Genomic DNA, 22946 nt, shown 5'->3' with positions numbered 1-22946 from the left:
TCAGACTAATTTTAAAATGGATTCAATTATTTTTTTCTCATCAATCTACACACAATACTTCAACACTCCACAAAAGTGTTTGGAGTGTTTTGTACAAAAAAATAAAAGACTGAAATATTCTATTTACATAAGTATTCACACCTTTTGTTATGAGAAATACACCTTTTGTTTTGTTATAAATAAAATATGTGCGGAGTGTAAAACCTTATTGCCACACATTCTGGGAGACTCATAATGAAAACTAAAACTTGTTTAACACAAAAAAAGAAAATTCTGAAAAACAACAATTGTTTTAATCTTGATTGTACAGACGTATAGTGTTATTGGTATAACATAATAGTATAGTAATCAAACCACCCATCCACCTTACCTACCACCCTATGAAAACTAAAACTAATAATCAAAGTCATTATTATTGTTGTTGTTGTTATCGCTGCTGGTGGAGGTGGTGTTGGTAGTGTTAATGTTGCTGCTATATTTTTGGTAATCATAATGTATACATTTGTGTTACCATTAAAGGAACCTTATGTAAGATTGTAGCTAAAACTGGTACTGCAATCACTTTCAAATTACTGTAGAGCGGTGTATCCCCTACCCCTCCCTCCTGACTGGCAGAGCTGGCACCCTGGATGCCGAAACACTACTGACTTTGTGATTAGTAGATAGGTGGAGGGTGGCGCATCAGGCCAAAACACAACATGACAACATCAACATCAGTTGAGGGCTGCAACTTCACTTTTTAAATGACAATATCCTGACCGGACTACTGTTGTCAGTGATATAAGTATTTGAAATGAACATGATTTCTTAATGTCTAGTGACATATCAGGGCTATTTTATGATTAATTGAAATACATTTCTTACATACGGTTCCTTTAAGGTTGTGCAGGTCATTTTGGCTGGTGGTTGTTGTTCCCTAAAATTATAAACATACTCCCATGTATACTATTATTTAAAACCCATAAAACCCATATAATCTTGCTAGAAACTGTGTAAACACCCTTTTAAAAATGTTATGCTTATAATACATTTCAAGATTACATAATTGACGACATTAACATGATCATGAGAACTACAGCTTGACTGGTTGTTCCCTAGATATATTTTTTATAATTAAATAATCACTCACTCCCCCTCCTTGCTTCTATGTCAGTCCACACGGGAACCTTTCCCCAATAGAATCTTTCTCCCACTGAACTGGGCTCATCCTTTATTTATTTGATGGAATGATGAAATGATTATTTGCTATATAAATATTCAAAGATAAATTCAGCCAGAGTAAAATGCCTGTAGCTTCATTGATTTTATTTACTTGGTTTTAATTACATGTATTTTTAAATGTGATATTTGAAAAAATGAGAATATAAATATTGATTGGTACATTGAAAAATTCAGCTCATCCATCTTTTCTATTTTCCTCTTGTGTTCCTCTCATCATCAGCATGCCGTCGGACTATCCGCCTACCACTCACACTATCTGTATTACGTATGTGTACTGTCTTTGTAGTACGACTTCTGTTAACTTGATGTGTGTCTTTTGGGGTGTTGTTATCTTCTAAAGAATATTTCTTCCGTTTGATTCTTTGTGTATGTGTCCTCTCTTGGCATTCCCCTATTTATGTGACATTCCTTGTGTTTATGAAGATGTTGAGTCATCTTACCATTTAACTTATTCTCACCTCATTTTATGCATGTGTGTTTGCTGTTTACTCCTGTGTGTTGTTTTGTGTCTATATAAATGTGTATATCTGTAAGTCTCTCACTGTACATTCTCGCTCCCTTTGTGCCAATTTCTTTAGGTAACTGGCTGAAACGCTCTTCCTTGTCTGGTTTAACGGATGGTGTAGAAGACCTATTAGACATCAGTTCAGTGGATCGCCTCTCTTTCATTCGCCAGAGTTCAAAGGTTTGTTTGTGTTTTGTTTTGTTTTATTTGTGTTTCGTCAGATCCCTCAATTAAATTTTCTCAGTTCAGCTGCCCCTATATTTAAAAAAAGTGTGTGTGTGTGAGTGAAGGGTAATGGCCCCTCTATCACTCTTTTCTCTTTTTACATAACTGTGCAAAAAGCTTAGCACCTTACATGTTATTTTCATATTATAAGATATGTTATAAGGTAAGGCAAGATCATGTAATTACAATCTATATTAATTTTCACTCTTTTTATTAGAATATAACCAAGAAATACAGGAAATATTACGTGTGTTATAGAAAAGCTGTTATACTGTTATGTGCTATGCTACTGTTATGCTACTGTTGCTGTTATACAAAAGCTTTACAATTTCCAATTTATTGTGCTTATATAGCGCCACAATATAACACATGTATCATGGTGCTTTATAGAATGTAGGCAATCAGAGAAAAAGAAAAGAGGGAGAAAAGAAAAGGAAGAAAGAAAGAACTTTCTTTTTACCAACTCCAGTATCAGCCTTAGTGTCTCCTGTTGACACTTTACTATAGTACCAAGTTCATTGAGGGAGGCAATACTCAGATCAGAGCAGAGGTGTTGTATTTATTAGTCTAACAGCAGATGGGAAGAAACTGTTCCTCATTCTGGTTGTCTTTGCCTTAATGCTGCGTAGCCTCTTGCTTAATGGGAGGGGGGCAAACTGTGTGATGAGTGTCATCGTTCATGATGAGGGAGGCTCTGTTTTTAGTGGGCTTTTAGTGGGCTTGATCAATCACTATTGTTCTTCTTAAGTTTACATTATTATTCCCGTTCACCCACTTTTTGGGAACGCTACTCCTAGAGCGTTTGAGCTATCGACACGGTTCCAACTCTAAAAATTCAGGCCCAAACCGGTGTAGTGCGGTTGTATAAATGGTGTGATCGTTTTTTGCGTTATTTGGCCCCATTGAAATGAATGGTGGAATGCTCAGAATTTTGATTTTCCATTATGACATCACAGCTCTCTGGCAGACTCTTGATTGCGAACACCTAGAGTTCCAAGCCATCTAGCTGCTTAATAGAGTACCGAAGCCATGACATAGCGTTGCCAAGGCAGCAATTTCACAGGATCTAAACAAATCAATCTAACCATTGAAATCACCATTAGCGGTGGCTTTCATAATCTATTTGAATAATTTTACAACGTTTCTAAGATGTTAGTATATTTTTTTACACTGTAGGAATCACATACTACAACATATATTCATACCAACACGATCAAATTCGTGACTACAGAGTTTTATTTTAGCATGGGTTTCCTCCGTAAAAGAGATCTGCATGTAACTTCACAGCATGCAGTTAAGATCCTTAAATACACGGACGTATTTTGGCTTTATTTTTTAAGCAAAAAACCTCACTCTTAACAGCCGCCAGTCTTTGAGAAGACGTGAAATATCCACTGGAATTTTGTTTCTTTATATTACAACTGCCAGGGAATCCGTGTTATGTGGGTAAGCTACTGCCTAGCAGGTAAAGCACGTTTAAATGGCTATAGCCTACATTTAAAACAATTTATTAGCTAGAAATGGTACCACATGTCTACATTCAATGCTATTTAAGCCACTTCGAAAGTTTGTTTAGATCCAGTGATTCTGCCGTCATGGAAAAGCTACGTCAGACTTCTCTATTATGAATCTGGGCTGGGCTGGGTTGGGCTCTCTGTGTCTGTGAAGGCGTGTGCATATAAGTTTTGACCCATATCTGATTTTCAAAAATGAGGTACTGTTGGAATCCTTGAATGAAGCCAGCACCAGTTATACAGACAGCAGAGCGCCGTCCCATCTTTTTTTAAAGCCAATCCGTGTGTATACAGGTCATGTTTTTGAAGCCAATCCATGTGTATACAGGTCATAAAGAAAGATGGGACCGCGCCCAATCCATGTAAAACAAATCTTTGTAGATCCACAGTAGACTATGTGCACGACCTGTATACATTAGATTGGCTTGGATTGGCTTTTAAAAAAGATGTGATAACGCAGACCCTAGCAACACCCTAGCAACACCCTAGCAACCATCTTAATTACCCTAGCAACAACCTAGCAACCACCACTATAATTTCAACCTAGCAACCCCCATAGCAACCAACATGATTGCCCTAGCAACCACCATAGCAACCGTGTTATTTAGCTTATCAACTACCATACCCTAGCAACATCCTAGCAACACCCTAGCAACCATCTTAATTACCCTAGCAACAACCTAGCAACCACCACTATAATTTCAACCTAGCAACCCCCATAGCAACCAACATGATTGCCCTAGCAACCACCATAGCAACCGTGTTATTTAGCATATCAACTACCATACCCTAGCAATGCCCTAGCAACCATCCTAATGACCCTGCGGCTGATTGGCCGGCCTGCAGCCCCTCAACATCTGCCCAAATTCCAGATTACCAGTCCGTCACTGCTTACTTGTCTATGCATCTCATATAAAATTGAACATTCACCCATCAGTCAAAAAATGTGTCATGAGTTATTCAGCTACACAATTTAGCCAATTTGATGTTGGTTAGCTTGGTCACAACCAGTTCCTTGTTGCACAGTTTGTTGTGATGTCTCCTTTCTGCCAGATGTTGTCCCTTGCTGTGTCATTTGTTAGCTAGATGCTAGCGGTTAGTGAAATGCTAGCGGTTGGCTTTTTTGGTGTTGAACATACCTGAGAGGCTGAATAGGCTACATTACAGTAACATAACAAGCCAGCGAGTCACAAGTCTAGAGCGCCCTCTTGCGGCTGTAGACGGTAATGTTTACTCCATGGTATAAGTATATAAGTATATATACTCTTTTGATCCCGTGAGGGAAATTTGGTCTCTGCATTTATCCCAATCCGTGAATTAGTGAAACACACTCAGCACACAAGTGAACACACAGTGAGGTGAAGCACACACTAATCCCGGCGCAGTGAGCTGCCTGCAACAACAGCGGCGCTCGCAAAGCAGTGAGGGGTTAAGTGCCTTGCTCAAGGGCACTTCAGCCGTGCCCACTGGTCGGGGTTCGAACCGGCAACCCTCCGGTTACAAGTCCGAAGTGCTAACCAGTAGGCCACGGCTGCCCCAATAATTTGGTCCATGTCAGTCAGCAGGAATTAACATTTAACAACATGTTAAATTATATATATTTTCATATATACGTTGCAGGACCAGCCAAACTATCAAAAAATGTGTGACTTATAGTCCGGAATATACAGTATATAATTTTGCTGACGATACAACGAACGAACGAACAATAAAGATCATAGATGTGGATTTTCAAAAGTCACTAGGGGGGTAACGGATTATTATATATTGCATAAGTTAAAGGAACTGTATGCAAGAAATGTATTTCAATTAATCATAAAATGGCCTTGATATGTCACTAGACCTATAAGAAATCATGTTCATTTCAAATACTTATATTACTGATAACAGTTGCTCGACCAGGATATTGTCATTTAAAAAGTGAAGTTGCAGCCCTCAACTGATGTTGATGTTGTGTTTTGTCATGTCATGTTGTGTTTTGGCCTGATGCGCCACCCTCCACATATCTACTAATCACAAAGTCAGTAGTGTTTTGGCATCCGGGTTGGCAACTTCGAGTCAGGGGGGAGGGGAAGAGGATACACCGCTCTAGAGTAATTTGATAGTGATTGCAGTACCAGTTTTGGCCACAATCCTACATATGGTTCCTTTAAGTTAGTCATTCAATAGAGATTGCTAAAACATGCGACCAAGATTATGGGTACGTTTGGCCGTTTACATGGGCATGGATTGCTGCGGATCCCCAAAATGCTTTGCATTCACCAATGGGAAAATGCCATGATGACGACACATTCTCAATCTCTATTACAAAAAGTTAACCATCTTATGTAGTATCTGACAAAAAAACACACAAAACACTTTCATTTATGTTTTCTCTTAGTGTGTCCCCACGCTGTATTCAAGTCCCACATCTGCAGTGCCTATAAAAAGTATTCACCCCTTTTATAAATGGAATCTTGATCAATTTAATTTGCTGTTTTTTTTATTTGATTTACGAAAGTCCCCTCTGTAATGTCAAAGTGAAAGCAGATTTTGTTGGGCTTTGAATTAATTTTAACTTTATCTTTACAAGCCTTTATCTTTACAAGCCTTACAATTTATGCAACCGCTTATTTTGCATTAGATTTTTTAATTCATTAACATTACTTTGTGGAAATCTGCTTTCGCTTTGATATTAAAGGGGGAATTCTTGTAAATAATAGTAAAAAAAAGGCAAATTAAATTGATCAACCCCCCCCCACACACACACACACACACACACACCTTTTTCTCCTCTGACCTCTGCATATCCCTGTTTATTGTTTGCTTAGGTAAAATTTACAAGTGCAGTTAAGTTGTCTGAGGGTGGTGGGATGGAATTTGGCCATGACGAAGAGGAGACCTTTTTCAAGCGGCTCGGTAAATGGCGATCAGGCCGGCGGAACCCCTCGAAGGTCCACCATACAGAAGACAAAGATGGTAAACCCTCCCTTTCTTTCGCTGTCTTATCTGTTTGTCCATATATCTTTCTGCATTGATTAACTTGTATGTTTTTTCCATTGCCTGCCCTTTTATTTACCTGCGTCTCTCAATAAGTTGGTTCTCTATGCTGACAAATTGCCATTTGTCTTGAGGACCCACTCCAGCAAAAAACAACAATTTAACCTTTTTCACTTGTGCATTCGATTTTAAGTGTTTTCAAGACATACTGTATGTAATAATTTATATATTGTTTTTATGTGGCTGAGTATTTCTGGTAAAGAACAGCCCATTGTTGCATGACAACGGATGGAACCCAATCCTGACTGACAGGGTGGAGTTTTAGAAACCATTCTGCGATAAGTAAGCTAACATGGCAGTTTAGCAGCTCCACATTGACGGCATAACACATCATTAAAACACAACAGTCATGCCAAGATAAAATCAATGAATAGATTTAAAAAGTTTCATAAGGGACTAGGGTAGATGAAAAGTGCACACAGTGCGAAACAGACAGACAAACCAGCAACATGCACAAACAACAGTCCCAGGTGTGATAAATCTGTTTGATTTTGACTTGATGGACCTGAATCTCCTTCCAAAGGGCAGTGGTGAGAACAGAGAGTGGCCAGGGTGTGTAATGTCCTTGAAGATACAACTGGCTTTCTTCTGCAGTCTACCGTTGTAGATACCCAAGTTCAGTTTCTAAAGTTGTAGAAAATGATACACAAATACATTACCAATTTGATGCATCAACTACAGTAGTTGGCGACCTTGGCTGAATTTCTCTTGAAATGTGTTGTTTCTTTTGCCCGTGGAATGGACATTACTGATCTACTGAGTAACCCCATCCTGTAGAGCTTTACATTAGAATTAGAATTTACTGTCAAAGTGAATTTAAGTACCGTTAAGTACCGTTTAAAGTTAATTAGTAAAATCATACACCTCTGTTTCAGCTCATGATGTGAAGGAGGACAAAGATGTTTGTTGTTGTGTTAAAGCCTTTTCCATGCAGTTTTCTATGCACTCTCAACATACTATTAATATCATTGGCTGTTTCCATTGTCTAAATAATATTTAATAGCATAAGAAACTGACAGCAATCAGTAAATCAATCAGTCAATTAAATTTGCATTAAAATGCAAAATTTGTGAAGAAAAAAATCTTGTATAGTTAAAGCAAAGTCCTTTTAGGCAAGTCTCTCCACTTGGCCATATTGCAACACATTTTGGACATTGTCGGGCATCAATTTCCGGCAGAACTGTGCGTGTGCAAGGCTTCACGGACCAGCTGCAAGATCACAACACATGATTGGCATGACATATTCACAACATACCACATGATTGGCAAGATGTATTCACGTCAACTTTTGGCAGCGGAAGGGGCAGAATATGTGTAGACGACTGCTATGTTTGCGTTGCGACCTAACCCCATACATTTCTATGGGAGATTCTTTGAGTGCTGTGTCTCCTCATTAGAAAGTCTCTGGTTAAAACAGATAATGCAGAGATGGTTAATAAGGTGTTTTTAGGATAGACATGGTGATTGTATAGTTTAATACTGTAGATAGTTTAAACGTTGTTGATAGAAAGATAGTTTAATGCATGTTAATAGGCAAATAGTTTAATGGATGTTGATAGGCATATAGTTTATTGGATGTTGATGGACAGAATGTTTAATGGAAGTTGATGGGCAGATACTTTAATGGATATTGATAGACCGATGGTTTAACAATGGTTGATAGACAGTTTTCTTATCTTATTTCTTAACTTGTGGCCCCATTTTAAGTTTTTTTGTCCGACATTGCACATCATCTACTTAGGACGGCACTGTTCCCACATACTTTGTCATCATCAAATGCTTGACCTCTTTTGAAAGCTGATAATTCCCAGAAACAGTTGGATTGACTGTGTGATGTACTCGCAAGTTACAGAGGCTTGAATGTTGTTTTTTCTTTCAGCCGGTAACATACATCTCTGGAACTGCACACATTTGGGCCCTCTAGGTCACCTAAGTAACCTTGAAACACAATTGAGGCCTGGAACCACGAGGGTTTTCTACGATTCATCTTAAGATTGTTCATTTGGTTTTTCCGACTGTTTCCCGAACATGCTCGTAGCGTGAACGCGCATGTACTGCTCTTAAGACACTCTTAAGGGGAGCTGTCCACGTTAATAGTTCTGAAATATCCACTAATTTGATGGTGATGTCAGGTGACTGCATGTCACAGCTAGGCCTACTGTTTAAACTTGGGATCTACACATTAATTCACATCAATACAAAAATTAGAAAAACTTTGACATCTGCATGTAAACATCCCAAGTAGGCTATATACCACACACAAGCATAAATAATTGTAATTATTTAACATTAGATTGTTGCACCGTTTTTATGTTTGTTGGAAGATATATGAACATATTAGGCCTAGGCTATAGCTTACCTCTACATCGGTAATGCCAGTTCTTGTGAGCGGCCTGTGCAATAATGTTTCAGGGTGTCACTTAAGACGACGTTTGAAGAAAGAGGTCGAGTAAGAAAATGAGAATGTGTAGGCTTAAATAACATATAGCCTAGGCTTAGATTTTGACGCAGCACAGACTAAACCACATGTTCCTTTCTCTGCTTTTGTCCGCTGTTAATCACATTATTATGTCCATTAAATGTATGCTATTCTGCATGCTAAAATCTGATTCTTCACAAGTAAATGTAATTAAAAATGGCAACGTAAGTTGAATAATTATATTATTAGTTGTAATTCCCCTGTATGTCCTGCTGGTGACCTCAGTGAGAAGTACCTGTTAAGACGCTCTTAGCCAGTAATGAGAACTCTGGATCACTCATAGATCTAGAAGTATTTCCACGACGTTCTTAAGCTGCAATGATTTCGGGAAACAGTCGGCAAATCTTAAGACGTTCGTAAGAGGGACTTTACGACTATCTTAGGCTTACAATGCTTTCCGGAAACCCGGCACATACAGTAGATGACTATAGAGTAAAATATGATTTTTTTTTTTGTGGTAAAACCTATGCGTTTAGCTCAGTGTCATTTTTTAGAAAATGTTCAGGCACTATGACATAATGCTTCTTTGATTGTTATGACAGTCACTACCATGCAATCTAGATACAAACAAGCTTTCATTTGGTAAAAGAGGTCCTTTTGGATTTTCCATCAAAGACTCTGCTTCGAAACGTGTGTTTGCATGAGTTTTGAAGGGTGTTTTGTGGGGGTTCTTAAGGTTAAATTGCATATCATCATATCAAGAAGGAAAAAAATGCACGGTCGGGATGTCAAGGGCTAACCTATTTTAACCCTTAGAACTTCAGCCATTTTTGCAGGTTTTTGCATTACCTTATTTTAATGACTTTATAGAGGTCTCAGGAATGTGCAATAATGACTACTTATATACTTTTTTTCAGCACAACCTAAGCAATATGACTAAAGTATTGTAATTTCATTTAACCAACTATATACACAAACATGAGCAAAAAGCATCAAATATGTATTTATTTATTTTTAAATAAATGATTGGTAAAAAACAGAAATACATAGAATACATTTTTTTTTACAAATTGAAATCATACACATCATTATTCTGAAATAAATACCATTGAAATGTTTACTACAACTATCACAGTCCGAGAGATATCCCTCCTCATGTTGGCACTACTTTCTATAATGCAAGTCAATGGGTGGGTTAGGGTCTATGGATAGATGGCACTGTTGCTGATCTAGTTAATCTACCCATCCCTGGACAGAAAATTACTTCAATACAAACACCTATGGGCATTTCAGTTGGTTGGTTTGATGGTCAAAAAATAATGATAAAACAATTTTGTCTGCCCCAAGCTTTGCATGCACTGTAATAAGAAGCCTAGTGATAAGAGTATAGTGCATTTCCATGCACTGTAATAAGAGGCCTAGTGATAAGAGTACTGTGCATTTTCATGCACTGTAATAATAATAAGAAGCCTAGTGAAAACGGTTTTCATGCACTGTAATAATAATAAGACTTTGAATAACAGAAGGGTGCATTGTCTTGCACTGTAATATTAAAACAATGTCACGGGCAAGACAGACGAGGACCACAAGTGCGTCACATTTCTTTCAGTTTATTGAAGGGTTGGGGAAAAAAGGAGTGTGTGGGTGTGTGTGTGTCCCAGTGGCAGAGAGGCGTCAAACGGTGGTGGGGACGAAGGGTCTGGGCTTACACGCCAGGGGCCTGGAAGTCCTGGGGAACACACACACACACACACAACAGGAGAGCAGAGGAACAGGGCAGGCGAAAACAAGGCAGCAGCACAGACAAAGGCAAGCCAGAACTCGCAATTGTAAGGGTGGCAGGCAGGCTGAGTTACCGCAGCAGGAGAGCAGAGGGGAGTCAAGCGGGTTCGGGTACAAAAGCATAGTGATGGGACATTCGACACTGAGGCACCGAAGCTTGTATCACTCCCTAGAAGCAAATTGTTTCGACACAGTGTGTTGGAGCTTGTATCAAATTGGAATAAGCATGTGACTGGTGACGTCCGAAGCTTCAAACGTCACCGAAGGGTTTTGCTGGATTCGAAAGTTTGCTGCAGCGCTGATACCCAACCCAAAATTCAGAACTTTAAATTTAAGGCCTTAAAACGTCTTAAAAACGGACAGATTTTCATTCCGAGGTCTTAGAATTCATTTAGTCAGGTCTAAAAAATATTTTACCATCGTTCATTTCCAGAAACGCTGGCGGCAGAAAGTTATTACAAATTATAGCAAAAAAGTATTGAGTCGTAGCTTGAAAAGCAGAGCTCTAGCGTCTTTGCTACCATTGTAACAAAACCAGCAGAATGCTCAGAACATTGGTTCAGTGTGTTGTTCTTTCTGGGGGATATTGGTGTTGGTACGTAGCCTACGCAGTGATAAATCTACAAATCCCGTGATAAATGCAATACCTGCCTGCAAAATACGTCTGCGTCTCCTCCGAATTTGTTAAAGTTCGGCTACGTGGGGAAAATGGGAAAGTGTAGGCCTACTTTCAACGAGACATGGCTAGATCCAGTGATGCCGCGTTTTTTTTTCCGGTAACGAGTCTAACGCGCTACTATTTCTAGCAATCAGATTAAAGTGACTTTTTGTCATTTACCTTAGTAAAATATATATTCTTTGCTTTTTTCTTGTCTCGGGGATTAACGCTCACGTTTCCAGCATGATGACTCACGTGTAATACCACGCAGCAACACAAACATAAACAACAATAGAGGAAGGAGAGAGATGCGCATTTTAGCTATACAGTCATTATTTTGAGTTTGTGTCCGCTAAACATGATAACATTAAGGTACGTTGTACACTCTGTGCTGGTGACAAAGTGCTGTATAGCTAGACATCCCAAGTCTCCCGAAGTTCTGGGAGTCTCCCGATAGCGGCTTCCTGACGCCTGCAAATTAGATAAAATCTCCCAGAATCTAGAACGAACGCGCAAGCCAGACCGGGAATTCAAATCGCTTGTGCATCTGAGTTTAGCGTGCACACGACGGAGAGGGAGAGAGAGAGGGGTGGTGCGTGTGTGCCTGAAGCGCATCCAAGACAGAGAGCATCCTGGCCTGTTTTGCTAAATCAGCCAATGAATTTTCAGTGTAGGTGGGCTTTTATCTTTTTTCTCCCGAACTAAATTAATCAGTTCAGTGTATCTAGGAACAGGAGCGTCATGGCAGAGTCAGTGGCCCCCAAAAAGGAACATTTAAGACCCATTTCACATCAGACTACACGAAAGTGTACCCTTGTCTCATAAGAGTAAAACATAATGATAGTCTTGCACACTGCACTGTTTGTAGCATTGCCCATGGCTGCAAAAGACTTGTTGAGGTGAGTTTAACAAGTGTCATTTAATTTGCTATTATTCAGGCCTATACTAGATGGCTAGTTGCCAAGGCTACATGAAAAGCCTTTTCTTTGCAAACAACGCGTTCTCCCGTTTGTTCTCTTTTTGAAAATGAAAAGCCCAAACTACCAAAATCTACATATTCTATCATCACAATTTCTATCTATAGGCCTTCCTTATTTGGTGTACTGACTAGACATTATTGAACAAACATCTGAATTTCAGTATCTAAGTAGGCTAAAGGGCTACCTCCCTAAAATTACTTTTTTTCAGGTTGGGATGTCTGCTATACATTGTTGACATTACTGTTAAAATGCATTTCCAATAAAGTGAGTATTAGCAAAACCGGTTGTCATTTTTATGTTAAGGCGGCGGGGGTGTTGTCGGCAGCTGCTGAAAGTAACTAATAAAGTAACTTGTAATTTAACTCAGTTACTTTACTGATTACTTGATTTTAAAAGTAACTAAGTTACTTTTTAAAGGAGTAATCAGATTACTTTTTCAAGGTAACTGTGGCTAGATCACATCGATGTCTGCTGTTGGTTACAAGTGGTACACAAGTGCATAGTGTCCACCCAAATCACACTTTCACACCCAGTTTCAACTAGTCTCATTTTTGACTTCCTTGCTAAAATCTATTCTATTTGAGGGCTAGTTTGTTTTAGATTATTTTCATTTTGGGCTTAAGGTTTAGGGCATTTGGTACGTGACACAGATATTTTTCCTTGAGTATACTACAAGTGAGCAATGTAAAAATCAGTTGGGTTGTAGACGTTGGGTGTGGAAGGTTACTAGTTTGATTGCTTTATCTGTAAATTAAATTAATGCTTTTTCAATGACTTTTCAATTATTTTTTCAGAATTTCTTTGATTTGAATATTTTTTGGTGGTCGTGTAGGTCTTAAATTTCAATCTTTATGGTCTTAAAATGTCTTAAAAAGGTCTTAAATTTGACTTATTGAAACCTGCAAGAACCCTGTTTAAAGTTTTGAAGTCAAATTTCAAATTTGTTTGTTATTGCATAAGCCTAATAAAAATTCCTCGTAAAGTGACTCACGGGGATTGAACCCATGTCGCCAGATCTATCGTCCTCATTGTTACCTCTACTCTATCGTAGGCATACGGCAAGAATGGATGTTCACAAACTATTTATTTCTAACAATAACGGCCTGTTTAGTTCTAAAACACACTACCTAAATAATGCCTCTTGGTTATGAGTAGGCTATGACAGTTTATTGGATAAGGCCTAGGTACACTTTATTTATTTAAAGTAAATTGATATTGCCACATAGCAGACGGCTGCATTTCTTGCTGCAGTTTGTTAAAACCAACTGAACACACGTAAATTTAAACGCTGAACACACTAGGCTATATTCAAACATTATACCCTAGTTCTAATTATTTTATTTAATTTTCAGTCATCTCATGCCATGTGTCCATTCTGTCCCTCATGTTCATGTTGTAAGCTTTGTTCGGGTGTGTCGAATTTATAGCCGCTGTCATTTCTGCTGACCACCAGATGTCAGTGTGTTGTCTTCGATGCTTTGATGCTTCGGATCATTTTGCGATACAATCAGGAAGAAGCTTCAAAAGCTTCACAAGGCTTCGTTCGCCCATCACTACAAAAGCAGGAGTCAGAGTAGCGCGTAGACGTGCAGGTTACAGGTGCAGGCTTTGCAGACGTTCTGACAAAGGTGGACTGAAAAACTAGGGATGTGACGCTCGAAGCTGACGTTTCGAAACAGTGTCGAGCTTCCGAAACGCAAGTGTTTTGAAGTGTGGTTCAAAACGCCCATGTCACGTGACCATGGCTTAGTGAGGCTTCGTGGACAGGTTTGGACAGGTGGCACACTTGCCGCGCGAGCCAATTACCCGAGTAAACACCTGTTTGATCTAAATTACAAAGTCCCAGAATGCTTAAAAGTCATTCAAACACATCCTATCTTTGTGTGTTTTTGTGAGGAGAGAGATTTTGAGAGATATAGCGACATAGAGACATATAGAGATATAGTGATTTATAGTGCATTCTTGTGATTGATAGGTTAGTGATATAGATTAATTGACAGGCTAGAGACAGACAGTGAGCGATAGTTTAGATAGATATAGTCTAGTGACGTTAATATTTAGATAGTAGCAGAAGTAAAAAAATATCTATGACTGATGCCTTTATTTCAAAAACAGCTGACCCTTTGAAATACTGGCAGGAGAGGAAAGTGGTTTATCCAAACCTAACTGTGATGGCAAAAAAATATATGTGCATGCCAGCAACAAGTTAACCTGACTCCGCCAGATGGATTTGCTCCGCATATCCATCTGGGAACTTTTCATTGAAGAACTTTTGGGAAGGGGGGGAAATACTGGTTAGCTGATTGGATAAACCATCTGTCTATCACCACCTTTGTTGGTTATCGACGGGCCAAATCAACCAATTAGATGAACAAAGTGTTCTTCTAATGCCTTCGTTTAACATACAATTAAGTTAGGTAACGTGACTAACGTTAAGATGTTTTAACTTACCATTTGTATGTGACATGAACCTAATCAACGACAATTCCCATCAAGTTTTCACGGTAGGCCCTACACTTCTGAAGAAAGTATATTCCTCCATTGTGAACTGGAATCAGCCGTGGAGGATGTCTGTGTCGTTCATTCCTCCCAGCTGCATGGCTGAGACTCATAGCTTCACAGCTTACCCAGGAATACTTTCTAATTTGAATAAAACTTGCGCGATAGCTATGCTCATCTCTGTGGATGCCGTCATGTTGTTCGTTGCGTCACGCCTCAAAGCCAACGCTGATTGGACGTTCGTTTGGTGAACTGCTCCAAATTCTCTTTAACGGAAAGTATCCAGACTGATCTGCGAGTGAAACCCTGAAGCTCGCGAGATCAGGATGGTCTCACGAGGCTAGCAACAAGTGTGCCTTGATAAAGAATTTTTTCCAAGGCTGGGGAGGTTTATTCAAAAACAAGAAACAGAGTAAATGCCAAGACGGCAGAACAACTGTTATTCCTAAATAAAAATGTATGTTGACATACAAAAAATGTGTTGTTTATTTTTCCCATGTTGTACCTGATTAGTCTAACCTGCTTCACATGTATCCTTTATTTCCCTACAACATGTTCCCAAAAAAAACCCTGGGCCATAAGCATAGCCTACATTTTAAAACCATTGTAGCATTTTCCTCTCCAGCATATTCCAAAGGATAATGTACTATGAAACTGAAATAACAAAACATCTAACTGGCAGATATAAAAATGTTCTAGTTACTGAACGCATATACTAGTCTGAAATTTCTAAGCACCAGCAGGGAATCGAACACCGGCCGCTCTGGCCGAATGCAAGTGTGTTAACCACTGAACCACGTGGCTGTGGACGAAATCTTGCGTTCCATGTTGGCTATTTATATTCTTCGTCTGAAGCAGTTGTGCTTCACGGTCAAAATGTGATGTTAGCAAAACTGGCCACTAGATGTCACCATGGAGTTACGTGTGTCGGATTGTTTCGAAACGCAATTGCTTCGAACGTTTCGTTGTTTCACAAAGCCTCGTTCCGCCCATCCCTATGAAAAACAGGGCTTTAAATACAGGGGATGGTTAACAGGAAATGCAGTGCAGCTGGCAGGTCAACGAGAGAGCAAGGGTAGGGACAGGTGCAGCTAATCAGGTAGAGCAGAGACTAGGAGTGGCAGATAATTGAGAGCAATGAAGGCTCGTTAACAGGCAGGAAGAGAGAGCTCACGACAAACAGCTACTAAAAAATAAATAGGTAAATAAATAAATAGCAATACAAAAATGCCATTTAAAGAGTACTGAGGGTGTTTGAAGAAAAAATATGTTTGAAAAATTTGATTGAAATAAAACAAAAATATCCATGCAGGGATGCAAACACGGCGCTTTTCGGCGCCTCCCGCTTTTTTCACGTCAGTTTGGGTGACTTGTGTGAATCGTGCAGATCCGAAGAGTTTTTTTTAAATGGGGGGGGGGGGTCTGATCATCAAGGATGCCTTCCAGCGACTCTAGCTTTTTTCACGTCATCTACCGCAGGCTACAAGAGGAACCAGAGCGTTTCTCATATGGGCCTGCTGGTTAATGTGCTTCTGATAACCTCTACTCATCTTTCATAGCAAAGGAGCTGTAGTCTATCGTTCTGATAGCAGCTAAGAAAATATGCTCCGTTAGGAGGCAACTCTCTCAGTTCGCGCTCTTACCTCCGCAGTATAGCTAGGCTACTTCAGGTGGAAGTTTTAACACGCAACACGCTGCCATCTGACTGATCATCCGGAACCGTACAATAATAAAATTATTCCTGTCAGTGACCTAGGCCTAGTATTTAATGTTATGTGGGAATTGCAAGAATACGGGTAAAAAAAATTCCTTACTTCAACCACGAAATTGCGTGTGTCATTAATTAAAACGGTAGGAAAACTGAATGAAAGACGGCACCGTCCATCAACAAAAACAGCACAGAGTCAAAACGTAGGCCTAATTTAAAGCCCCAGACATTTAAAGGGACAGCGATCACTCAAGACATAGGCCGACACCACGAGTGATGAACGTGAAATGCTTTGAATAGCCTACTACAAAACACTGCATTTATATGACAACTGCGTATAGAACCATTCTAATCTAACTAATGGTAAATTAAGTATATAGCATTCACATATAAAGCATTCAATAGCCTGATGAAAACCTAAATTGCTCTCATAAAAGGAACAGCAGGCCTACAGAATATTCCAAATAGGCTTTTTCCTTTCACTTCGACTGCAACATATGAGTTAAACCATGTTAAATTCAAAAGCATTTGGCAAGTGACATGAGGTTTTAGGGGAGGAAAAGAGAAAAAAGTGTGTTACCTGATTCCACAGTCAATGTTCAGTATTTGGCCTATAATTAAGCCTATAATATTTGCCATTTTTGAATACATGAAAATTAATCAAAATCTATCATTTTCCTATGAACAACAGACCCCAGTAAAACATGGAATTGCAAAAAATTTGAAGGATCGAAAATAATCAAATCATTGGCTTAAAGAATCAATATTGTATCGAATCGTGATTAAACTTGTGATTTACACCCCTATACGGCATCCTTACAATTAGGGAAGGTTTTTGGGAAGTATTTCTCATGCAAGCACTGTGCAACCATGCTGAGTAATGCAATGAAATCATTGTAATAGTTTGCAATTTTGCATTAGTAAAGCAGTCCACCGATGTGCATGTTTTCACTTACTGCTTTAGTTTCAGTTGTGCAACAACAAGCAACAAGACCATAACAATGATAATGGTTTTATATATCCATAAAGATACATTTCTGGAACTATCTTAGACTGTTTTTTATTTATTTATTTTTTTACGGGGGGGGGGGGTTCTCTCTTTTTTCACCTCACATGTGTTTGTATCACTGCCAAGGAACTGGGACAGTGTATTTTCATATAAAGAACATTTTTGTGTGAATAAGGTGAGCCCTGGATGGCAGAGGTGGTGGCAAAATGTAATTATGTGATATTTCCTGCGGGGGCGTGGGCTTCGATAATCTCACTCCTTTTTGACCATACCTCTGTTTGCATCCCTGCCATGAAATAACAGCATTTAAACCAACTAAAGGGATATAAAGGTGATGGATTTTACTCCAGGCCTTAGTGATACAATTTTTTATCTAGATTTAAAAGATCTCAACAGTGCCTTCTTCTCTTGTAAGACTGTTCCAAAGATAGGGTGCCCTGAAGGCAAATACTTTTTGATCAGCTGATTCATTTATTGACAGATGGAATGACCAATATCAGTGCTCACTTTTGCTTGATTTTCCGCTGTTTACATCTCTATTGTTCATGATCACCTTTTATCATATTACAGTGGTGCATTGTGTTTGATCATTATTTGAATACACACTCTTCACACACCCTCTTTGAACTTGTTCTTTTGCTTGATCTTTCTCCACAGGATGTCATAGTTTCCAGGAGAGGCTGGTAGCAAGTCAGGAGGCTCTGAAGAACCGGAATGTTGTTAACCTTGGTGCAATTCGACAAGGAATGAAGAGATTCCAGTTTCTCCTCAACTGTTGTGAGCCTGGTACCATTCCGGATGCATCCATACTGGCTGCTGCTCTTGATCTGGTCAGTTTTGTGTTTTTTCTTGTTCTTGTTGCTGTGTATGTGTGTTTATGTATTCAGGTGACATGCGGGGATGTCCATAATAAAGCCCATCAAATGCAAATGCAATGTTACTCTTTTAAATATGTGTATTAAAACTGTAGGCTGCAACAGTATTTCTGCTATAAGTGTCCAAGTATTTCTGCTATAAGTGCCCAAGTATTTCTGCTATAAGCGTTTTTCTGTATATCTCAGTCAACATTATGGAAAGAAAAAAACAATTTCCCCCCTGATTCTATGAACCCAATTTACTCTCTCATCACAATGATCACCAATGGCCAATTTAATTTCTGCAGTCAATATTGATCACTGTAAATGGCAGATTGTAAATTACATTTTATAGGCTTATATTACTTATTCATGGCACATACAAGCCAAATATGAACCAAATCAAGTTCCAGCTTGGCTCATCTTCATTGACCCCAGCTAAAACAGGATGTTACGTGGGTCTCGTAATTAATGAAGTCATGTCGATTTATACTATTATACTAATAAACAATTATATTTAGAAGATTAGACCCCATCTCACACAGCGTGCTATAGAAATTCTTGGGTAGACCATGATTCCTTCCAAACTGGATTATGATAATCTAGCCTAATGGTAGCTAGCCCATCTGCAAGCGTAGTGAAGCCATCACAGATTATTCAATGCATTTTCTTAATTCGATGCAGTGGCACCAAAGCTTGAAGTGGGCTGGTATACAATATGCAGTACTAGCACATCTTCATTTTACTATTTTACGTACTTGCACTTTTTCTTGCATACTGGCAATTCTCGTAAGTTGCTGGTACTTCTGCCATCTTCACATCAGGTCCTGTGTGTTTTTTAAGGGCCTGGATGAACTGAACTACATTACCCATGAATGTGGCACTACATGGCTCTCACCTTTTCTCCCTATATGTTCATTCTTTCTTATCATCCGTTACGAGACGGCACATTAGAGGTCATCACACACATAATGAGTGGTTGATAAGCCTGATTCTGATGTGTAAATTGACCTGGATTGAGTATCTTAACTTGGCTTTGCGTCGTGGAGTTATTTGCCTCCACTTCGTCCATTAATTCTGTATATTGGGACGGGGCAGCCGTGGCCTACTGGTTAGCGCTTCGGACTTGTAACCGGAGGGTTGCCGATTCGAACCCCAACCAGTAGGCACGGCTGAAGTGCCCTTGAGTAAGGCACCTAACCCCTCACTGCTCCCCGAGCGCCTCTGTTGTTGCAGGCAGCTCACTGCACCGGGATTAGTGTGTGCTTCACCTCACTGTGTGTTCACTGTGTGCTGAGTGTGTTTAACTAATTCACGGATTGGGATAAATGCAGAGACTAAATTTCCCTCACAGGATCAAAAGAGTATATATACTTATACTTATACCTCGGCAGCCGTTATCCTTTATGGAATCTGTTGTGATTATCAGGAATATCTCCTAGTATCTCTTATTTACTGTAAAAAATATGAACCAGCACTTTTTTTTTCCACTTCTGCCAATAATGTACCTAGGTAAATACTTAGTAATTAGGGGACTGTAAAAGGAAGGGGTTACTGCAAGTAAACATAACTCAAGAACTATTTAAAATGTGGAATGGTGTGTTTCTACTTCCCAATTGCTCCCATTTGTCGACATGGCAATGCCTTTTTTGTTGAACCTGTAAAATCCTTCATCCTTTTGCCACCTTGGATGCTTCGCACTTTCTTGGAGTTTGATGATTGGCACTTTGTTCGGCTATAGTTATTTTTAATTTTTAATGTGTGCCAATGCCTGCTCTATGAACCAAATGGTTTATATTTCTGACTTATAAATGAATTTCATTGTACTTTTTATGTTTTCTCTCCTTAATCAGGAAGCTCCAGTTGTTGCAAGAGCTTCACTCTTTCTGGAGTGTGCACGGTTTGTGCATCGCTGTAATCGCGGCAACTGGCCTGAGTGGATGAAGGGCCATCATGTCAATATTACCAAGCGAGGTTTGTCACGTGGACGCTCACCGGTTGTTGGAAACAAAAGGAATCAAAAGCTTCAGTGGAATGCTGCCAAACACTTCTGCCAATGGGGCGACGTGAGTTACTACCATACCAACAGACACATGACTTGCTAAGAAAGATTTTAATCTTTACTTATAGTCAAAGTCAACTTTATTGAGCAGGGAGAGGGGAGAGAGTTCAGTTTCCTGACAGTCTGGTGGATAAACTGTGAGTCTGGTAGAGCAGGCACAGAGCCATTGGTTCAGAGGGCAGGAGGCTGAAGAGACTGTGTGAGAGGTGGCTGGAGTCGCCCACAATCCTGGGGTGCGTTTCCCAAAAGCATAGTTAGCAACTATGTGAGCAACTTAGCAACATGGTTGAAACTATGTAGGTACAGAGGTGCTTTCAAATTCACAAACATAGGCGAACGTTTGCAAACGTTGGTGAACAGTTTTCCGTTTGCCTTTTTTTTCGGCGAACGTTTGCAGATGTAGTTCTTCGCGAACATAGTGTGGAATTGGATGTGAGTTTGAAGAAGGTAACAATTTTGAATTTATGCACAGTGGAAGTGACACAAGTGCAAATGGGAGAATGTACATAGCTGGAAGCGTGTAAAAAAGGACTTACACATGAATGGGAGAATTTGGGCCACAGTGTTTTGCTGTATGAAACCCTGCCATCATTATAGTTTTGGAACAGGGTGTGTCTATAAAAAAATCAAGACATTTTGATTTTTTTAAATATGTTTGTGTGCAATTACCAGGCTATCGGTACACGTTTAAGTGAACTGTGCCACTCAGACAGTGAGAGTCCAGCAAATATCCTTGGCTTCATCTTTGATGAGGAGACCAAACGGAAGATGAGGAAGGAGGATGAGGAAGAAGATTACTTGGATGATAGTAAGTTTACCTTGAACAACCATTAAGGCTGAATAAAAGCTTTGCCAGTTTGCTCTGTATGCTGTATGAATCTCTTGAAGAACATGTCAACATTGAAAAGAAACGCTAATTTGAATGAAACCTTATCTGGACTCTCAGATGAAAAGGGTTGCCCATGTGTTAATCAGAACTGATAGATGTATAAACATACACTGGACACAAGGTGAGGGTCAGGAAGATGGGATGAGTGGAAAAGAAACAGATATTCAGTATTAATAAAATAAACCAAGCATCCATACCATACCAGTTAATGCTTACATATGAAATCTGCTGTAGCAGACACAGTAGACATAATACAGCGTGTTAAGCAATACAGCAGTATGGCAGAACATTGTGTTAATATGGTGAGAATTGGGAAGATTATTCTGAATTGTCTTTAAATTAGTTGAATTAAACCCAACAGCATCAGTGTATCTGTGTTTAGCTTTAGTGAATGGCCGATAAGCTCTTCTTGTGCTGATAACACAATGTGTGTTCTTGTATTATTTGTGGGGTTTTTAATGGCTTTACTCTCACACAAGACAAAAAATATGCACGCATACTCAGTGCCATTCCTAAGAGCAAATTGTGTGCCTTTTAATTAACCACAGGTGATGCTTTATTGCAGTTCAACATTCAAACTCATCTCAGTGTGTCCCCGATCATGGGAACATCCTTTTGTGCCATTTTCACATGCCATGGATTTTCTCATGCATATACAGTATGTTTGTTGTTTTAACACTCTGTAAAGCGCCATGAGACATGTGTAATGTTTTGGCGCTCTATAAATTGAAATTGAAATATATAAATATATATATATATATATATATTTTTTACTGTAGACACCGTGAATCCTACCAAATGTGGCTGCCCATTTGCTCTGAAGATGGCAGCATGCCAGTTGCTGTTGGAGATCACCACCTTCCTACGAGAGACTTTCCCTTGCCTACCCCGTCCACGCACTGAACCCCTGGTTGTTAGTATCTATAATCTTCTGAAACTAATTACATGCACACAAAAACAAAAGAAAATACAGACAGAATGAACTCCATAGTACATACTGTATGTAGTAGGAATCATCAGTTCACAAGAGCATTATTTTTAAGCATTTTGGTTTGCATTTAAAACATCTTTGTACATTTCTTGTTTGTAACTGAAAGGAACTCATTGTTTTAAAAAAATACTAGTGCTTTAGACCCTGCAAAAGCCTAACTCTGTTTTACTTCTTGTTTATTGACTGATTGTCCTTATTGGCCCATATATTCTGTTAACAAGGTGCTTCAAATTTGATTAATAAGATTCATTCAAAAAAGCTCTGTTCATGTACTGTGATTGTATAGCAAAGTAATGAGTTCTAGAGTTTTCAGTGCTTGTATATTCTTGTATTTTTTGAAGGACCTGGATAGTTGTCGTCTTCGTTTGGACCCTGAGCTAGGACGTCATCGATATGAGCGCAAGATTAGTTTTGCTGGTATCCTGGATGATGAGGATGGACATGATTCCCTGAATAGCAGCAGCCACACGCTCAAATCTGACACTGCTTTTGATGACAAAAAAAATCAAGACACCATCGGTGAGTCCCATGTGATTTAAATTTTCATAACAATGTGGTTTTAGATATGTTCTGTCTTAGTTAACCCCATTG

At 39.1% G+C, this 22946-nt stretch overlaps 1 protein-coding gene across 6 annotated transcripts in view; it reads left to right on the top strand.

Moving 5' to 3' along the window:
• unc80 (unc-80 homolog (C. elegans)) overlaps positions 1-22946 on the top strand; it is a 333697-nt gene that overhangs the window by 105769 nt on the left and 204982 nt on the right. For 5 of the 6 annotated variants that reach the window (XM_076297158.1, XM_076297161.1, XM_076297157.1 and 2 more), the window contains exons 21-28: positions 1442-1486; positions 1800-1906; positions 6276-6423; positions 18217-18389; positions 20267-20479; positions 21148-21283; positions 22144-22277; positions 22697-22874. In XM_076297158.1, the coding sequence (XP_076153273.1) occupies positions 1442-1486; positions 1800-1906; positions 6276-6423; positions 18217-18389; positions 20267-20479; positions 21148-21283; positions 22144-22277; positions 22697-22874 (1134 nt within the window). The remainder of the gene's footprint in view (positions 1-1441; positions 1487-1799; positions 1907-6275; positions 6424-18216; positions 18390-20266; positions 20480-21147; positions 21284-22143; positions 22278-22696; positions 22875-22946) is intronic. The other variant, XM_076297160.1, reaches the window with a different exon arrangement.

The sequence above is a fragment of the Alosa pseudoharengus genome, unplaced genomic scaffold (genome assembly GCF_046254945.1).
Source record: "Alosa pseudoharengus isolate Yale_2024_CS ecotype anadromous, Long Island Sound unplaced genomic scaffold, YU_APseudo_1.1 YU_APseudo_1.1_scf_20, whole genome shotgun sequence".
NCBI lineage: Eukaryota > Metazoa > Chordata > Actinopteri > Clupeiformes > Clupeidae > Alosa > Alosa pseudoharengus.
The sequence above is the reverse complement of the archived record's forward strand: the minus strand, read 5'-3'. Positions and strand labels throughout refer to the sequence as shown.